At 43.8% G+C, this 19,140-nt stretch overlaps 1 protein-coding gene across 1 annotated transcript; it reads right to left on the bottom strand.

Moving 5' to 3' along the window:
* Nucleotides 1-441: 441 nt before the first annotated feature.
* LOC121553564 (myozenin-1) lies at nucleotides 442-7,092 on the bottom strand. The gene is made up of 6 exons (XM_041866753.2): nucleotides 6,924-7,092; nucleotides 4,588-4,681; nucleotides 1,967-2,154; nucleotides 1,470-1,701; nucleotides 1,105-1,285; nucleotides 442-881 (listed from the first exon to the last, which is right to left on the bottom strand). The coding sequence occupies exons 2-6, from the start codon at nucleotides 4,670-4,672 to the stop codon at nucleotides 644-646; spliced, it is 924 nt and encodes a 307-aa protein (XP_041722687.1). The 5' UTR covers nucleotides 4,673-4,681; nucleotides 6,924-7,092; the 3' UTR covers nucleotides 442-643.
* Nucleotides 7,093-19,140: the final 12,048 nt, after the last annotated feature.

Here is a 19,140-nt window from a genome sequence, read left to right as displayed (position 1 = left end):
AAACAAAGCTCAAACTCTCAGTCCTGTTTACCTGTCTCTCCTCATCGACAAAATATGTTATTTTGCTGCTTTGTGAATAAGCTGCAGACTTGTAGTGTGATTGCACAGTATACTATGCCCCCTAAATGAATCATCATGAAAAAATAAGTGTAACCATAAATCACAGTTATGGTAGCCTATTGTGTTTACCAGGAAGTTGAACACAATAGGCTCATGATTGATTTTTTTGTTCATGATTGATTTCTTTGTTTCAAACAGATTCACTAATCCCTCTCTCTCTCTATCTCTTTCTCTCTCTCTCTCTCTCTCTCTCTCTCTCTCTCTCTCTCTCTCTCTCTCTCTCTCTCTCTCTCTCTCTCTCTCTCTCTCTCTCTCTCTCTCTCTCTCTCTCTCTCTCTCTCTCTCTCTCTCTCTCTCTCTCTTTCTCTGTCTGTCTGTCTGTCTGTCTGTCTTTCCAAATTAAAGAACCCAATATTGAGCTACGTAGTTCGTTTCATAGACACTTTTCTATTAATGAATTCAACCCAAGGAAAAGCTGACTCGATCACAAACATTTCAAAAAAAGTTATGGCTTTTGTTTATGTAATTGTATATATTTGTGTGTGGTCTTTATCTGCACATCTGGGTCTGTGGGGCATGCTGTTCACAGGTCGTCAGTCTCCCCATCGAAGGGCATGGCGTCCAACTCGATGTGGATGCTGCTGGGCTCACCGCTCCCCACCCAGCCTATAGGAGTGCGGTTGAAGGAGGGTCGAGCACCAATCTCATGCTGGTATACCACAGCCAGTTCAGGCTCCTCATTGGCCACCTCATGGGTGTCTGGCAGCTGGAAGGTCATGAGCTGAGAGGCCTTATCAAAGCCCCCAAAGGGTGTAGCACTCCTAAGACAGATAAAGTGATGGGCAACACAAGAAGATGAGGCAAATCAATTAAATGAATCTCCTACGATAACTTCTGTACATGTGCTACACATACATGGATGGACAATATATGTGTCTGAGTTTAAGAGTAAATGGGTGGGCTCCATTACTTCATACTCATTTCAAATAAATACTTTTTTTAATGCTATCGAGTCGACCAGGCAAAGCATAGAGGGGACTGTACCTGTTGAAGGACTTGAACTTGGGCAGATCATGGTGGGCATGGGGGCCTGGCATATGATATCTCATGCTGGATGTCAGCTCCTGGTTGCCTTTCATGGCCTTTTCCCATGGTGATATGTATGAGGGAACATAATCATGCCTCTTCTTGGCCTTGTCTAAGGCAACCTCTACTCCATGACTACCTGTAGGAAGAAAACAGTGAGTCAGGAAAACAGATTTTATATCACATGATATTTAAGCCTCTTTGGAATAAATCTCCAGGAAAAGTCAAATCAGGCAAAATATGATATATTAATTGCACTGCAGGTCCATTAATTCCAAAATCACTTTTTCTAATCTCATGAGTTGATATGAGCGGAGACTGACCATGACCATGTTCTCCTGGAGCAACATCATCATGATGTACATGTCCATGGTGTCCATGCTCATGTCCATGTTCATGATCATGACCATGCCCATGCCCATGACCATGACCATGCCCATCTTTGCCTGGTTTGGGAGGGGGCACAGGAGGGCCTGCCTTCTTCTCCACCATGTGGCCACTAGCATCCAACATCATTGTGCCACCCAGGCTGGGGACCAACTTCTGGAAGTTCTCCTGAAATGAAACACACAAGTAAGACAAGCTTCCAACCTGGGTGGTTGTTGAAATATACATTGATATCCTCAACATTGTGATCATTTCCCTATTTATCCATGCGTAGTACTTCCTTCCCTCATCCATTGCCAATTTTCACTGCAATTGTTTTATGTTAAAGCTCTTTGGACAGAATTTCTACATGAACTATCTATAACACTAACATTTATTATTGTTATATCAAGTTTTTAATTTTGACTTGGATGATTTACCTCCTTTTTCTTACCATAGACTCACTGCCGAAGAGGTCAGGGTTATTCTCGTATATGAACTTCTCCACACGCTTCTGCCTCCTCTGGAACATCTTGGAGCCCTTGTTGGTGAAGAGGTTGAGCTCCTCCAGCATGGTGTCCTTGGGAATCTTGATCTTCGTCCCCAGGTCAAACTCTGACGCCTCAGGCTCTGACTCATACTCTGCAGATGAGAAATGTCCACATTGTCTATTCATTTCTCTTGTTGTTTCTCTACATTATACTGTATGAACATACTGTATAAGGCCCTATTCCATTAAACTTGTAGACCAGGTTTCCGGGATAAATCTAAAACATAATTATTCTGGTTCAGCAATTGTTCAAACTTGGATTATAGGACTCAACAATGTCTGCAGTGTGACACAAAAATACACTCAGCAATGTATCTCACTATGCAGAAAGAATCTTACCGATTACCTGTTTGGATTGAATTGGTTTCACGGTTTGCTTAGCATTGTTTGAATTAATGTTAAAGTACTTTGTGTGCATCATCTTTCACCTATAAAACACATCTGTGTGGGTGTGAGGTGATCTCTACGTCTTTGTAGAAATTACGCTCAGCGCAGATGGTTGCCTAGGATGGGGATGCTCTCAGATTCTTGGTATCATTACGGTGGAAAATTCATAAATCTCTCTGCCCAAAGATGAACTGGCAGTTCTTCAACAATGTGGCTGTTGAAGGAGTGAGAGCAGAGAACATCTCATCCCCGAGTCTGGGCCTGGCTGGGAATGACTCTGACTGCGGCTTTATGAGGTAAGGCCTGAGTCGTTTTCATATCTGTGTTGTCTCAATTTGTTCTGTTCTCAGTGCTTATGATTAATTGGTCAGAAGTCACAGGGTGTTGAAACAGAGAGGATGGGTGAAGGGAGAGAGTCTTAAGTCCATAACACTGCACAGGGAAGATGTTCCACAACAATTCTAAAGCTACGGTAGCAGAGTATAGTAATACAATACCTGTGTAACAGTAGGCTATACTACTAATATGATGCATATGTGTCTTTTATACTTTTTTTTGTAGTAGCCTAATCATTATTTGCTTTGTTCTTTATCTATCTATCTACGGTATGCTCTAATGTAAAATGTTCTCTGTGTGTAAAAAAACTGGTTGTTCAGATAGCAGCTGATTATTTACATAACACCACCAGGCCCTAGAACTTTGTTATGAGAACATTCATCCCACACTGTTTTGACTAAGCACATCCTCTCAACATTATCCTTTTAGTTCCTGCTAAGAAGTTATTGCCACCCTTTTCCATTGTAGGAATTGTCACTGGATAAACACATATTAACTCTGATTAAGTTTGGTGGATTTAATAATTTAAATTTTTTCACAGGTCAAAGGAGGCTCAGGGAAATACATGATCCAAAATATATTTTGGAGTTATTTTCATTAAATAAACACACAGTGATTTATTAGACATGCAGTGATGATTTCAAAATAAAATGGCAAAGATTGTATGGGGACTTTAACCCTAACCGTAACCACACTTCTAACCCAAATGCTTAACCCTAACCGTAACCACACTTCTAACCCAAATGCTTAACCCTAACCGTAACCACACTTCTAACCCAAATGCTTAACCCTAACCGTAACCACACTTCTAACCCAAATGCTTAACCCTAACTGTAACCACACTTCTAACCCAAATGCTTAACCCTAACCGTGACCACACTTCTAACCCAAATGCTTAACCCTAACTGTAACCACACTTCTAACCCAAATGCTTAACCCTAACCGTGACCACACTTCTAACCCAAATGCTTAACCCTAACTGTAACCACACTTCTAACCCAAATGCTTAACCCTAACCTTAAATGAAGACCAGAAAGCTCATTTTTGTTTTCATAACTTTTTACAATATAGCCAATTATGACTTTGCAGCTGGCCCATCTAGCGGAAATCGCTCAGTTCTGCCTTAAGGACAAGATTTATCTCAATAATCATCAACCTGCTGTTAAAACACAGCTTTCTGCTTAGGTTTTATAGCTATATCTATCAGGACACTTGACACAAAAAGTGTGAAGTGCACTGCACAACTGAAGTGTAAGGGCAGCATACATTTACACTTGACTGATGTCAAAGGAAGTCTACTATATTTACTTGCACGCAGATCTGGAGCACTTAATGGATGGAGGGGACAAACACCTGTCATAATTTTCATAAAAAATGGTTATGCCATTGCTGGTTAATGAAGTATGGATCCTAACAGCTGAGAGGGAGGGTGTAAACCATTACTGTGATGATTGTAAAGGACAGATCGTATTTGTGCTGTGAAATCTAGGAGATAAATGTTTGTGTGTGTGACAGGGCGCTAGTCATTAGGACATGTTAAGTGCAGCCATGTGGAGGAGCCTCTTTGACAAGTGTCCCCCTGCCTGCCCTCTCGGTTTACCAGTTAGTGCAGTATGTTACTCTTGATAATACCACGGGCTCATATTGATAAATGTTACTGAGCAGAATTTAATGTATGGTACTGTACGGTCTCTTACATAGTTTGGAAGATCTCCTTATTATATATTTTTAATGATGTGTGAGCAATGTACATTTGTACATGCAATGTATTGTGTTTATGAGCTCACATGTTCGTGCCTTACCATCTTGAGTGACATGTGACAGGTCAGTGATGATCTTAGAGGGCTTTTTCCGCTTGTTAGGCGGGGCAGGTGTTCCATGAGGCATGACTGCAGACTAAGAACACATGTAAACAGGAAGTTAGAAAAGGTCACACAACATACCAAGCTACTGTATAATATGTCTGGATTTAGCTTATATACATATATATATATATATATATATATATATATATATATATATATATATATATATATATATATATATATATATATATATATATAGTACCAGTCAAAGGTTTGGACACACCTACTCATTTTTACTATTTTCTACATTATAAAATAATAGTGAAGACATCAAAACTATGAAATAACACATATGGAATCATGTAGTAATCAAAAAAGTGTTAAATAATTCAATAATTTCTGCAAAACTAAATATAAATGTAGATATTAGTTGGCAGGGGTCTTTACTTCAACATTGTGTTTTGATGTATTCCTAATACCTTTTAAGACTTTTTTAAAAATGTTTTCTTAGACCCCTTTCCACCTATTTAACCAGAAATCAAAGCCTTTGCTTATTTAGGGTAGAAAATGGTTGGAAAATGTATACCTTAATTTCTCAAAAATATAGACTCTTAGCTTTCATTTGTGTTATTTCATAGTTTTGATGTCTTCACTATTATTCTACAATGTAGAAAATAGTAAACATAAAGAAAAACCCTTGAATGAGTAGGTGTGTCCAAACTTTTGACTGGTACTGTATATATACAGAGAGACTACATACATTACCAGTCAAAAGTTTTATAACACCTACTCATTCATTTTGACTATTTTCTACATTGTAGAATAATAGTGAAGACATCAAAACTATGAAATAACACATATGGAATCACATAGTACCCAAAAAAGTGTAGATGTGTCCAAACTTTTGACTGGTAGTCTCTCTGTAGCCACTCAATAGCAGAAAAAAACGAATTGTGGAAAATAATGTGTTTCTGTTCAAGGCAGCACAGAGAGAGGAGATAGGGGATTGGAGTCCCTCTAGTGATAATATCTAACCATTGCACCATTTAAAGACCAACCAACCACCATCCCCGTTGGGATACACACTTCTGAGGCCATGCAGACTACGTGCAGACTGCACCCTGCTCATTTTTCAAGTTCAGAGGGGCTTCAGATCCCTAACATTCCCCGAGCCAACAGATGTCTGTCTGTGAGAAAACATATAGCCCACTGTAAGTTTCAGTTTTGTTTGGTCTGACAACTCTAGACATTAGATAGGTATAACACATAGAGTATACTCTAGGCCTACAGTGGGTGCAGTAAACACATTCCTCTTGATGAGCTGATGAGCACAAATGACAAAGACTTTCAGATCAATCCAATTTGCATTAAACACATCGATCCAATTTGATGGATACGATGAACATGGCTGTACTCATAGATTCTTACATTATGTAGAAATCTGACACAGGAACTCTGTAGTCTAGGTTGCTAGGTTTAGCTTGAAGATATGGAAGATCTCAGTTGGGATACAGTATAAGCGCCACACCACCTAGCATGTTTATGTCTCACAGAGCCCACAGAGCCCTTTTTCTCCTTTGGGCAATACTGTTCTGTACCTACTGAGAGTCTGCAGCTTCTTTAAGACCCACTCAGTGGCAAACTTCGCATCACATCAACTGACTGTAACCTAATCCACCAGAGCTATTTTTAAGGACCATTTTCAGCCAAGACCTTTTAGCGACGAGTAGTGGCGTCAGTGTACTATCAGATGTGTGAGACGCAATGGACACTCATATACAAACACATACACACTGGCACAATTGTCAAGAGAATGATCTAATCTTCCCAAAAGTCAAATGAAGATGTTGATGGGTGAGAGGTGGGTGGATTGGAGGAAGGATTGTGGGGGAGGACTTTGTAAATCCCCTGTAAAATTATCACGAGCTGAGAACCCCAGCGCTCAGGTTTCCCCTCCCCAGCTGGGTATTACAGGCTTTGCACACCATATAAAATGTGCAGTTGGACAGAGGGGAGCGGTCAGCACATTCTCTCAGAGCCTGCCTGCATCTTTGGGACATGGGGCAAATTCTAAAAATGTTCAAGGAACTTCAAGATCACTTCACCATGCCTTCAAAAGCACTTTATATCCCATAAATGAATAAATAATGCATTCCTCATTGATTCAAGGTCTTCAACCATTAGTTCAATTCTCAAGTGCAGTTATTTTCATCCCAATGAATGCTATATGTAAAGTTATTGCACAACTTTATTTACTTTCCAGTTTGCCGTTGACAGCCAAGTCATGCATGCAATTGGTTAGTACAATCAAGCTGATGGCATGATCCACTCACCCAGTTGTTTTAATCCTTCTGTTCAGAGAGGTCTAGTAATACCAGTTGGAGATGAAGGCTTCAGGTTAATCTCAGTCAGAAGTTTACAAATCCCAGGGTGCCTCTGACCTGTGGCTGGACTCAGATCCCAGGGAGTGCGAAATCCACCCAGAGCTTGGATGGCAGATCTTTGAGGGGGGTTGAGGTTGGGGTAAAAGTAAAAGTGGGGGGGTGGGGGTGGGGGATGGGGGGTGAAAGTTCTTTGCACAGCACAAAGTGCTGATGGGGCTATCAAGAGATGGTCCGGGAGGCCTATATATAGAACCGGAGAAGAGTGAGGGGGGAGTCTAAACTTAGTTATAATATAGCCTCAAAGGACAGAGGAGTGTCCGAGGGGGTGTTTTGGGGGTGGGGTCATTGGTTTGCCCATTTTCCCCTTCATTAATTAACTCCAACCTTCCAATAGATTGTCACTTTTCTGTCAGGCAGAGGCGTCCTTGCTGTTCTATAGTATTCATGGTCATATAGCCCCCTAAACCAAAGTGGGTGCTGATTTGTTGGCTCAGACAAATCCCCAGCTCTCTCCATTGCTTAACGGCTGAACATTATTTAATATATGTGCCTGTTAGTATTATTTCGATCCATATGTTAGACCAGGGTGTGATGTTTTGTAGAAGAGTGAAGAAAAAAAGCAAGGTGAATTCGGGTGAAGAGTGCCATCATACATCTCACCCCCACATTCCTATTCTCACTTTGTGATGATTTATTTTACAGTCATCATCGCTGCCTCTCTCTCCCCTGTGTGCTCACTAGAAGAGAAGAAGAGAGTAAAATGTACCATTTGCACCTTGCCTCTTCATTTAAAACATTTCCGTTAGGACGGGAGGTCAACAGTTTAACCTTGACATTTGACCTTGCGGCTTGCAGTGCTTCACTGTTAGCACCAGGAGCTGGTCTACTAAGATTGAAGGAAGGGTTGTGTTGTGTTATGGTGAATTGTTGTGTTATAGGAAACAAATCCATTAATCACAAATAAAAACTGCTGGCATAATATTGTATAATATAAAATATAATGTACTGAATTTCCCAGCTGAGAATGGATATTCCTTATTTATTTTCCATTGTTCTCATTTTTAATGTTTTTTTCTGGACTCATCATTTTAGCCTTGGTATATCCGTCACAGATATAGGCTACTACTGTAATACTACTGTTATACCATTTCCTCATATCATATTTTTTATTTTATTTTCTTATTTTACCCCTTTTTTCTCCCCAAATTCGTGATATCCAATTGCAATCTTGTCTCATCGCTGCAACTCCCCAACAGGCTCGGGAGAGGTGAAGGTCGTGTCATGCGTTCTTCCAAATATGACCCGCCAAACCGCGCTTCTTAACACCTGCCCGCTTAACCTGGAAGCCAGCTGCACCAATGTGTCGGAGGAAACACTGTTCAACTGACGACCGAAGTCAGCCTGCTGGCACCCGGCCCGCCACAAGGAGATGCTAGAGCGCAATGAGCCAAGTAAAGCCCCTCTGGCCAAACTCACCCCTAACCCGGACGACGCTGGGCCAATTGTATGCCGCCCTATGGGACTCATGGCTGGTTGTGATGCCTCAAGCACTACGATGCAGTGCCTTAGACCGCTGAGCCTCTCGGGAGGCCTCCTCATATCATATAAAATGGGAGTGTTGAGCAGCCATAAATACTTTCTGGATTATAACAGCCCTATATATAGGTGGCAAATGGAAAAGATGCCAGCTAAATGTCCCCACCAGACTGTCTGTTTTTTAGCATAGAATGTATGGGTTTGTAGTACCCTTCATCAAGAAGTTGTGCCCTGGTGCTAATGGGTTTCAGAATGAGTTGAAAATATAGCCCATAACACCATCATGTGGTGAATGGTTGTTAGGATTTCACTATTCTCTGTAGCTCAATTGGTAGAGCATGGCACTTGTAACGCCAGGGTAGTAGGTTCAATCTCCGGGACCACCCATACGTAAAAATGTATGCACACATGACTGTAAGTTGCTTTGGATAAAAGCGTCTGCTAAATGGCATATTATTATATTCTGTTTACATGCATTCACTAGTTTACATATTGTGGAAATGGAGATAGACCGGAGTCTTTTTGATATCCTACTATTAGACCATGATAAGATTCTTTGGGACAGTTTCTTGGACACAGATTAAGCCTAATCCTTGACTAAAAAGCATGCTCAATGGAAATTCTCTATTAAAATGTTTGGTCCACAACTGGGCTTAATCTGTGTCAGAGAAACTGTCCCTATGTGTTCAATTGTCTAATACAATCAATATGTTAATGGAAGACAACCTGGGACAATTAAAGCTCTATTTAAAATCAAATCTAATTTTATTTGTCACATGCGCCGAATACAACGGCTGTAGACTTAACTGTGAAAAGCTTATATAGTAACACAAGAGGAATAAAATACACAAGAATGGAGCTACCAGTACCAGATCAATGTGTTTGTACATTAAGGCAGGGTATAGTGACTATGCATCAGGATAGATAATAATAATAAGACTAAAATAAAGAACGGAGTAGCAGCAGCATATGATGAGAGTATAGTGTGTGTGTTTGTGTGTGTGTTTGTGTTGTGTCAGTATGTGTGTGTGTATTATGTGTGGGTGTGCATATGTAGTGTATGTGAATGTGTGGGGTTTGTGTGAGAGTGTCAGTGTAGTGTGTGTGTGAGTGTGTATATATAGTCTTGTGAGTGTATATAGAGTCAGTGCAAGATAGGGTCAGTACAGATAGTCCAGGTAACCATTCATGAACTATTTAGCAGTCTTATGGCCATTTAGCAGTCTTATGTCTTAGGAGTAGAAGCTGTCTCAGAGCCTGTTGGTCTGAGAGCCGATGCTCCGGTACTGTTTGCCAGATGGTAGCAGAGCGAACAGTCTATGGCTTCGGTGGCTGGAGTCTTTGGCATTTTTTCAGCCTTCCTCTGACAGCTCCTGATATAAAGTTCCTGGATGGCAGGGAGCTCGGCCCCAGTGATGTACTTGGCTGTCCGCACCACCATCTGTAGTACTTTGCGGTCGAGGGTTGTGTATTTGCCATACCAAGCGGTGATGCAGCAGGTAAAGATGCTCTCGATGGTGCAATTGTAGAACCTTTTGAGGATACGAGGGCCCATGCCAAATCTTTTCAGCCTACTGAGGGGAAGAGGAGCTGCCGTGCCCTCTTCAGGACTTTGAGGGTGCGTGTGGACCATGTTAAGTCCTTAGTGATGTGGATGCCAAGGAACTTGAAGCTCTCGACCCGCTTCACTACTGCCCCGTCGATGTGGATGGAGGCGTGCTCTCCCCTCTTTCTCCTGTAGTCCACACTGCTAAGTCTCTGACCTCCTCCCTGTAGGCTGTCTCATCGCAGTCTGTGATCAGGCAAACTTGATGATGGTGTTGGATTCGTGTGTGGCCACGTAGTTGTGGATGAACAGGGAGTACAGGGGGGGGACTAAGCACACACCCTTGAGGGGCCCCAGTGTTGAGGGTCAGCATGGTGTTGTTGCCTACCGTCACCATCTGGTGCCATCCCGTCAGGAAGTCCAGGATCCAGTTACAGAGGAAGGTGTTCAGTCCCAGGGTCCCTATCTTGCTTCCCTACCCCACCTTCCTTGCTCGGTTCAGGGCGGTGTTATATCATCCCACGGAGGGAAAGGACGTGGGTGAGCGTCTCCTCCATCTACAACAGCGAAAGGGGCCCGTGTCGGAGTACGCTCTGAGCTTTCGCGTGGTGGCGGCGTCTTACGGCCTTCAGGAGAGGCTTACGGGAGGACATCAAGACGGAACTCGCATGTCGGGATGACGAGATGGACCTTGATACCCTCATCACCACGTCCATCCGTCTTGACGGCATGTTGAGAGAGAGACGGCGTTCCCAACACCTTCCGGAGCATCGACGCTCACCCCATCTGAGCTTTGGAAGCCGCCCTGCTTCCAAGTCCTCACCCATGGAGGTGGGCAGCACCCCCTACACCACCACGGACCACAGATCTCCTGGCAGCTCCCTATCTAGGCGGTATGACTCCCGTCACCGCTCCGTGAGTGTTACGTCATCTCCTATCACCAAACCATTGTTTTTAGTTCCCATAACGGTGACTGGTTATTCCTTCTCTTCCACTTCTACTGCTATGATAGATTCCGGATCAGCGGGGAACCTTATAGATAGGGAGCTGGTCTCTGAATAGGGGTTGCCCACCGTGCCACTGCCATCTCCGCTACACATCACCTCACTGGACAATAAACCCCTTGGATCAGGCACCATTACGCACGTCACTCTCCCCATCACCATCACCATTCCCACACTACCGGAGCACCATGAGGAGCTGTCATTCCACATCGTCACGTCACCCCTTCACCGGACCGTCTTGGGATTGCCCTGGCTCAGACTACACAACCCCACCATCAATTGGAGCACCAAGAGGATCACAGCCTGGTTCACCTCATGCCGGAAGACCTGCCTGCCAGTGGTTTGTTGTTCCATGTTAGTGGAGAGTCCGGAGTCCGCCCTCCAGCCCAACATTCCACGTGAGTACGCAGATCTCTCCGATGTCTTCTCTTTATTAAAGGCTACGTGTCTCCCTCCTCACAGGCCCTGGGACTGCGCCATTTACCTGCTGGAGGGACAACACCCCCCGAAGAGTCGCATTTACCCCCTTTCCATGGCGGAGACTGAGGCCATGGAAAAGTATGTGGAGGAGACCCTGAAACAGGGGTTCATCAGACAGTCTACCTCTCCTGCCTCCACCAGCTTCTTCTTCGTGGCCAAAGAAGACGGAGGACTGAGACCATGCATTGACTACAGGGGGCTGAACGCAGTCACCACCAATACCGGTACCCCCTCCCTCTGGTTCCGTCGGCCATCGAGCAGCTACGAGGGGCCCGGTACTTTACCAATTTGGACCTGTGGAGTGCCTACAACCTGATCCAAATCCGGGAAGGAGACGAGTGGAAGACTGCATTCAGCACTACCTCAGGCCACTATGAATACTGCGTCATGCCCTGCGGCTTCGCCAACGCACCTTCTGTGTTCCAGTCCTTCGTCAATGACATGTTCCGGGCTGAGTAGACAGGTGGTGGTGTACATCGACGATATCCTGATCTACTCAGCTACGTTCGAGGAGCACGTCAGGGACGTCCGAGCAGTCCTACTCCGCCTCCGGGAACACAGCCTGTTGGTGAAGGGCGAGAAATGTGAATTCCACCAACAGGCCATCTCCTTCCTGGGATACCGGATCAGTCCTCAGGGGGTGTTCATGGAAGGAGTGAAGACGGACGGCGTCAGGTCATGGCCAGTTTTCACCACCATCAAGGGTCTACAGAGCTTTCTGGGCTTCGCTAATTTCTACTGGCGTTTCATCAGGTCCTTCAGCTCCATAGCCGCCCCGCTCACCTCTCTCCTTAAGGGTGGGCCTCAGAAGCTGGCCTGGAACCCTGAGGCTGACGCTGCCTTCAAGAGGCTGAAGGAGAGGTTCATCACAGCGCCCATCCTAAAACACCCAGATCCATCTCGTCCTTTCATCCTGGAGGTGGACGCATCGGAGGAGGGCATGGGTGCGGTCCTCTCCCAGCGGTACAGTAAGCCAGAGAAAATGTATCCCTGTGCCTTTTTCTCTAAAAAGCTTACCCTCACAGAGAGGAACTATGGAGTTGGAGACAGGGAGATGTTGGCGGTGATCCTCGCTCTGGAGGAATGGAGACACTGGCTGGAGGGTGCAGTCCATCCATTCCGGATTCTTACTGACCACCGGAATTTGGAGCACATACGGGCAGCAAAACGGATGAACTCTCGTCAAGCCAGGTGGGCCCAATTTCTCACTCACTTCCAATTCATTCTGTCCTACCGCCCAGGATCCCAGAATGTGAAGGCCGACGCACTCTCCAGGATGCACCATACTGGAGAAAGGAAGGATCTGGGGGGTCCTATCCTGCCCTCGTCTCTCATCAGAACTCCCTCGTTCACTCCTCCACGGGGCTCACTCCCTTCCAGTGCGTCCTGGGGTACCAGCCGGCCCTGGCCCCTTGGACACCCAGCCAGACCGATGTGCCTGCTGTCAACGAGTGGTTCCACAGGGCCGGACAGGTCTGGGACGCCGCACATGTCCTTCTCCAGAGGGCCATTCGTCGGCAGAAGGACCAAGCCAACCGGTGGTTCCTGGTCCTCTGGCAGATCCGTCCCCCGGGGTATGCCTCCTCCGCCCCTGGACATTGACGGGAGTCCGGCGTATGCGGTGAGGGACCTGCTGGACTCCAGGTTCCATGGGGAACGGCTCCATTACCTGGTGGACTGGGAGGGGTATGGTCCTGAGGAGAGGAGCTGGGTTCCGGCTGGAGACGTTCTGGACCCCAACCTAATTCGGGACTTCCACCGTCGCCGCCCTGACCGGCCCGCTCCTCGTCCTCAGGGTCATCCTTCTGGTCGTCCAGGAGGGGGGGGGTACTGTCACGTCTCCTCCCGTTGCTCCCCTCCGGCGCTCTGATTTGCCGGTCTACTGAGCCACCAGTCTGAGCGCACCACCTCGGCAACACCGGAATGGAAACCCAACGCACCCTAATCACCTCCAGCGCACCTGCACCTCATCATCTCATCACCACCCCTATTTAGCACTGGACTGTTCTGTATGATGTTGTTTGTGATTGTTTAGCTTCGTGTCGTTTACTCTATGTTTGTTATTTAACTTTCTCATTGTTAAGTAAACCTTGACCTTGTTAATTCCTGCGTCTGCGTCCTGCCTCTTCGTATACTCAGTACTCGTCACAGTAATCTGCTATCGTCTGCAAACCCTGCCACTATCATGTTTCAGGAGAAGACCCAGATGCAGACAGTGTCGAAGTAACAAAAGTTTATTACAAAAACAGAGGGCAGGCAAACGACAGGTCAAGGCCAGGCAGAGGTTAGTAATCCAGATCAGAGTCCAAAAGATACAGAACGGCAGGCAGTCTCAGGGTCAGGGCAGGCAGAGGTCAATAATCCAGGGTGGTGTGACAGAATGGTAAAAACCGGGAAAACTAGAAAACAGGAACTTGAGAATGACAGGAGCAAGGGGGAAACTGCTGGTAGGGGAAAATGGGGAAGATGGTTGACACCTGGAGGGGGGTGGAGACAATCACAAAGACAGGTGAAACAGATCAGGGTGTGAGAGCCACATACGACGAGTGTCAGTGCTGGTGTCATCAGATTACACCTTCCTCCAAAAATATTGTCCTTTTGCATGTTTGATGTCTTGTCGGAGGTCCGTGTCCCCTTTCTTGTAAGTGGTAGCTCTAGTCTTTAGCCCAGATATTGCCTGTAATTCATGGTTTTTGGTTTGGATACCTTCATATAGTCACTGTGGGGACGATGTCGTCTATATACTTACTGATGAAGCCCGTGACTGATGTGGGTAACGCCTCAATGCTATCGGATGAATCCTGGAACATATCCCAGTCTGTACTAGCAAAACAGTCTTGTAGCCTCGTGTCTGCTTCATCGGACCACCAGTCCATACAAATTAATCATTGATATATTGGATTCACGTCTCCGTCTCAACCAAAAAGTTAAAGAATAGGACTAAATCAAATCAAACTTTATTTAAAGTGCATTTAAAGTTAGATTTTGTCCTATTCTTTGACTTTCATTTTTGGTTGATATGGAGATGTAAATCCAACATATCAGTTATAATTTTAGACAAACTGGAATTAAAGGCAGACTAACTCAGTGGCACAGATGGAACAATCCAAGCAGAAGATAAATCACCTTCAAATGTTGATATTTGGTTGCGTTGACAACCAAACACAATTCAATATCACTTTTGAAATACAAGAAATTGTCTTTTAATTTATTGACAAGTTAACAAATTACATGTTGGATTCACATCTCCAACTCAACCAAAAAAATAAAAGTTAAAGAACGTGATTAAGCCAGTGGCTCAGATGGAATTATCCAAGCAGTAGATACATCTCCTTTAAATGTTGATATTTAGTTGCATTGTCAACTAAACATAATTCAACATTACTTCTGTTATACAGTAAATAGCCCAAAGTTAAGGCTATCTTACAAACTAATGTAACACTCAACCTTATTAAAATTAGTAACACATCCATGGACACATTTTGAGGTTACTGTAACTATACATTTCATTTTATGTAATCATATAAAGCGTGCATGTTCAAGATAGCATGCATAGGTCACTGCAGGTCTGCGGAGAACCTTAAATGACATTGATCACTTGCACCATGTACTTTTAGTGTAATCTCAACTCCAATCTTGGTCATTTGGTTCTGCTGTTAGATGAAGCACAGTGATAACACATGCATCTGTTGTATAAATAAACAAAATATCTGACATTGTATTCCCATTTGAACTTTGCTGTGCTTTTAAGTGGTTGAAAGTGCAGTTAAATAGACACTTGGGTGACAACTAAACCAAAAATCAGACATTGTTTTTCCATTGGAAATAGGTTGTGATTTTAGATGGTTCAAAGTAAAGTGATAACACATTGGAAATTCAACTAACTTTTGGCTATCTTTTTGAGTGGGTGAATAAAGGTTGTAATCTCATTGATCAACGTCTCAACCAAATATTACCCAATTATCCACATTGAAGTGATGTGATGTGCCCAGTTGGCAGGATTCCGGGACGTTTCCCGCGTCTACGCCTGCAGCGTTTTGAGGCCCTTGGGGTCCAGTATGAACAAGGGAAGAGTTGAGTCGGAGTTAAAGTCAGATTTGAAGTCAAAATCAAAGTTAGTAACCTAACTGTCGATCTGATGTCCAGAAGTGTTTGGCGGTCATATGTGATAATAGTATAAACTTTCTGTTCAAAAATAAAGCTAAATGTGAAAAAAGTAACTAAAAGCAAAGAAGGGTTGGAACTCGTAAGATGTCGCCCTTCTCCGTCGGTGCCATCTTTCAGAAGTATTCATTTTGACAGAACTATTTCATTTTGAATTTGTAAAAAGGCATCTGTTTTAGAATATTCTATTTCTTTGTAGTCCTGTTTAGCTGTTTACATCAAATAGTTCTATCACATCATGTGTAGGCCTAGTTGGCCTATATATATCCTACAGGTGGTTTTTGTAAGTGATATCCCCTTTAACAGCTGAGATAGTTGCACAGCAAATTGGCCAGTGTTGATTTTTCAGTGCAACATTTCTAGTTATTCAGGAGTTAAATTCATTCTGTAAGAGTGAAATTAACACTCAGTGGTGTAAAAGAACCCCCAGTGTTGGTGTTAATAACCAGAGTTAGTGTTTTACACTGTGGAGAGTAAAACAGTCCCATCAAAACAACGCTCATATTTCCCAGCATGCTCTACTGCAGGTAGATGTTTTGGGATTGTTTTTAATATCTGTGTTTTTGCATGTACATTGATTGATTGATTAATCCTATGCTACAGAAACATAAATAACATACATTTTTCTAAACTAATCCAATCAGTTAGTTAGATTTATTGCACCCGTTACTGAAATGGATGTTCCGGTTTAAATGGTTTAGGTAGTGATTTTAAAAAATCTAGTTTCCTAACCCTGACAGTCATTCTGAATGCAGGTTGCAGGTGAATAAAAACTCAAACTGTTGGATATCCTAACTCTTGCTGGATTCCAATAGGAATTACACATCACTTTGCAAGCCAGCATATTGTGATTTGCAGGCCTGATGTGGCCTGTAAACCAGGAGTTTCCTAACACCACTGTGTTAGGGTAGAACTAGGCCATCAACTAGGCCAATATGTATGGCCTGCCCGTCGAACATCTAATTCTAAAGTCATGGGCATTAATATGGAGTTGGTCCCCCCTTTGCTGCTATAACAGCCCCCACTCTTCTGGGAAGGCTTTCCACTAGATGTTGGAACATTGCTGCGGGGACTTGCTTCCATTCAGCCACAAGGGCACTAATGTTGTGGCGATTATGCCTGGCTCACAGTCGGCGTTCCTATTCATCCAAAAGGTGTTTGATGTGGTTGAGGTCAGGGTTCTGTGCAGGCCAGTCAAGTTCTTCCACACCGATCTCGACAAACCATTTCTGTATGGACCTCACTTTGTGCACAGGGGCATTGTCATGCTGAAACAGGAAAGGGCCTTCCCCAAACTGTTGCCACAAAGTTGGAAGCACAGAATTGTCTAGAATGTCATTGTATGGTGTAGCGTTAAGATTTCCCTTCACTGGAACTAAGGGGCCTAGCCCGAACTATGAAAAACAGCCGCAGACCATTATTCCTCCTCCACCAAACATTACAGTTGGCACTATGTATTGGGGCAGGTAGCGCTCTCCTGGCATCTGCCAAACCCAGATTTGTCCGTCAGACTGCCAGATGGTGAAGCGTGATTCATCACACCAGAGTCCAATGGTGGCGAGCTTTACACGACTCCATCCGACGCTTGGCATTGCGCAAGGTGACCTTAGGCTTGTGTGCGGCTGCTCGGCCATGGAAACCAATTTCATGAAGCTCCCAATGAACAGTTCTTGTGCTGACTTTGCTTCCAGAGGCAGTTTGGAACTCAGTAGTGAGTGTTGCAACTGAGGACAGATTATTTTAACGCGCTAAGCGCTTCAGCACTCGGCGGTCCCGTTCTGTGAGCTTGTGTGGCCTACCACTTCACAGCTGAGCCGTTGTTGCTCCCAGATGTTTCCACTTCACAATAACAGCACTTACAGTTGACCGGGGCAGCTCTAGCAGGGCTGAAATTTGATGAACTGACTTGTTGGAAAGGTGTCATCCTATGACGGTGCCATGTTGAAAGTCACTGAGCTCTTCAGTAAGGCCATTCTACTGCCAATGTTTGTCTATGGAGATGACATGGCTGTGTGCTCGATTTTATACACCTGTCATTAACGGGTATGGCTGAAATAGCCGAATCCATTAATTTGAAGGGGTGTCCACATACTTTTGTATATATAGTGTATATGTAATGTATTGTCATATAATTACATTATTATTGCTAAGATTTGTATAGGAACTCACTACATGAAAGCCACAGGCCTTAAAAAGTAGAGTTCAACAACCATGTCTCTGTCACTAACAACTACAGTCATGGGTGTTAACTGTACAATTTACTAAAAAATAAAAGGCAGCCTGGGAAATATGCAAATTAGGCTTTACACCATACAGTGTTAAAGCAACACTCAGAAATGATTTACTGTAACACTACAGGTGTTAATTTCTAAGCAAAGTGAGTCCAGTTTACTCTAAATCAAGCGTTGTGTTTTACACTGTAGGTGTTGCGTAATCCTCTACAGTAGAACTATGCAAACACCACAATCGAGTTCCTTTGAACACTTTAAGAGTAAAATGGGGAACACTGCAACAGAGTTAAATCTTTAACACTTTCAAAAGTGTTATTTTAACACCAGTACAGTGGGACTCATATGTTAACAGAAAAAAGTGTACATTTTACACTTTAGAGTTAAATGTATGCCATTGATTTTCCTGTGTAGGCTTCCTGTGACGTCAGACATTTCACTCCATTCCCTCCCCATTTGGCGCCAAACACAGATTGACAATGTTTGCTAATGTTTGTGTCCATTGCCAGCATGTGTGCCTGGCTACACACATATTATTGTTGCTAAAACGTACCTAGCATCCATTGTATTTGTTATATAAAAGAGCAAACGAGAAGAAATGTTAACATTGTTTATTTATAAGTTAAGTTACATTGTATCGCAGGCCTGTAGCCTACCACCGCAGATTGTTAGAGGACTGATGCTTCGCACCCCCTGTCAAGACCATGGGGACAAGACCGCCAATTATCCAATATTTGACACTTCTGTAGGTCTACAGTAGGCCTAGCCCATGCAGCACTGCATTAGTGGAAACCAAGACTGTTCTCAGGGCAGGCATGGTTGTAGCTAGATATGTTTGAGTTGCATCAGGGACAATTGTAGCATTTTAGCTAACCATAACCCTTTTCATAACCTTAACCTAATTCTCCTAACCTGCCACATTAATTATTCTAACCTGCCAAGTTAATTCTCCTAACCTTCTGTGTAAGTTCTACAAACGTGCTACAAAAAGTCACTTCTGCTAATCAAAACGGGCAGACCTACCCTGAGAACAGTCTTGGTTTCCACTAATGAGGCATGTGCACTGTGACTTTCATGGAAAAGTCAGATTCTGTACTGGCTTCTTGGAACTGATATTAACTTGTCTTCATTCTATTCAGTTGGTAAGTAGCTGCATGTTTGTTACCTTTTGCAATTTACCTTTTGCTACCTTTTGCAATTGAAAGACC

This window comes from Coregonus clupeaformis, chromosome 37, assembly GCF_020615455.1.
Source record: "Coregonus clupeaformis isolate EN_2021a chromosome 37, ASM2061545v1, whole genome shotgun sequence".
NCBI classification, from domain to species: domain Eukaryota; kingdom Metazoa; phylum Chordata; class Actinopteri; order Salmoniformes; family Salmonidae; genus Coregonus; species Coregonus clupeaformis.
The sequence above is the reverse complement of the archived record's forward strand: the minus strand, read 5'-3'. Positions and strand labels throughout refer to the sequence as shown.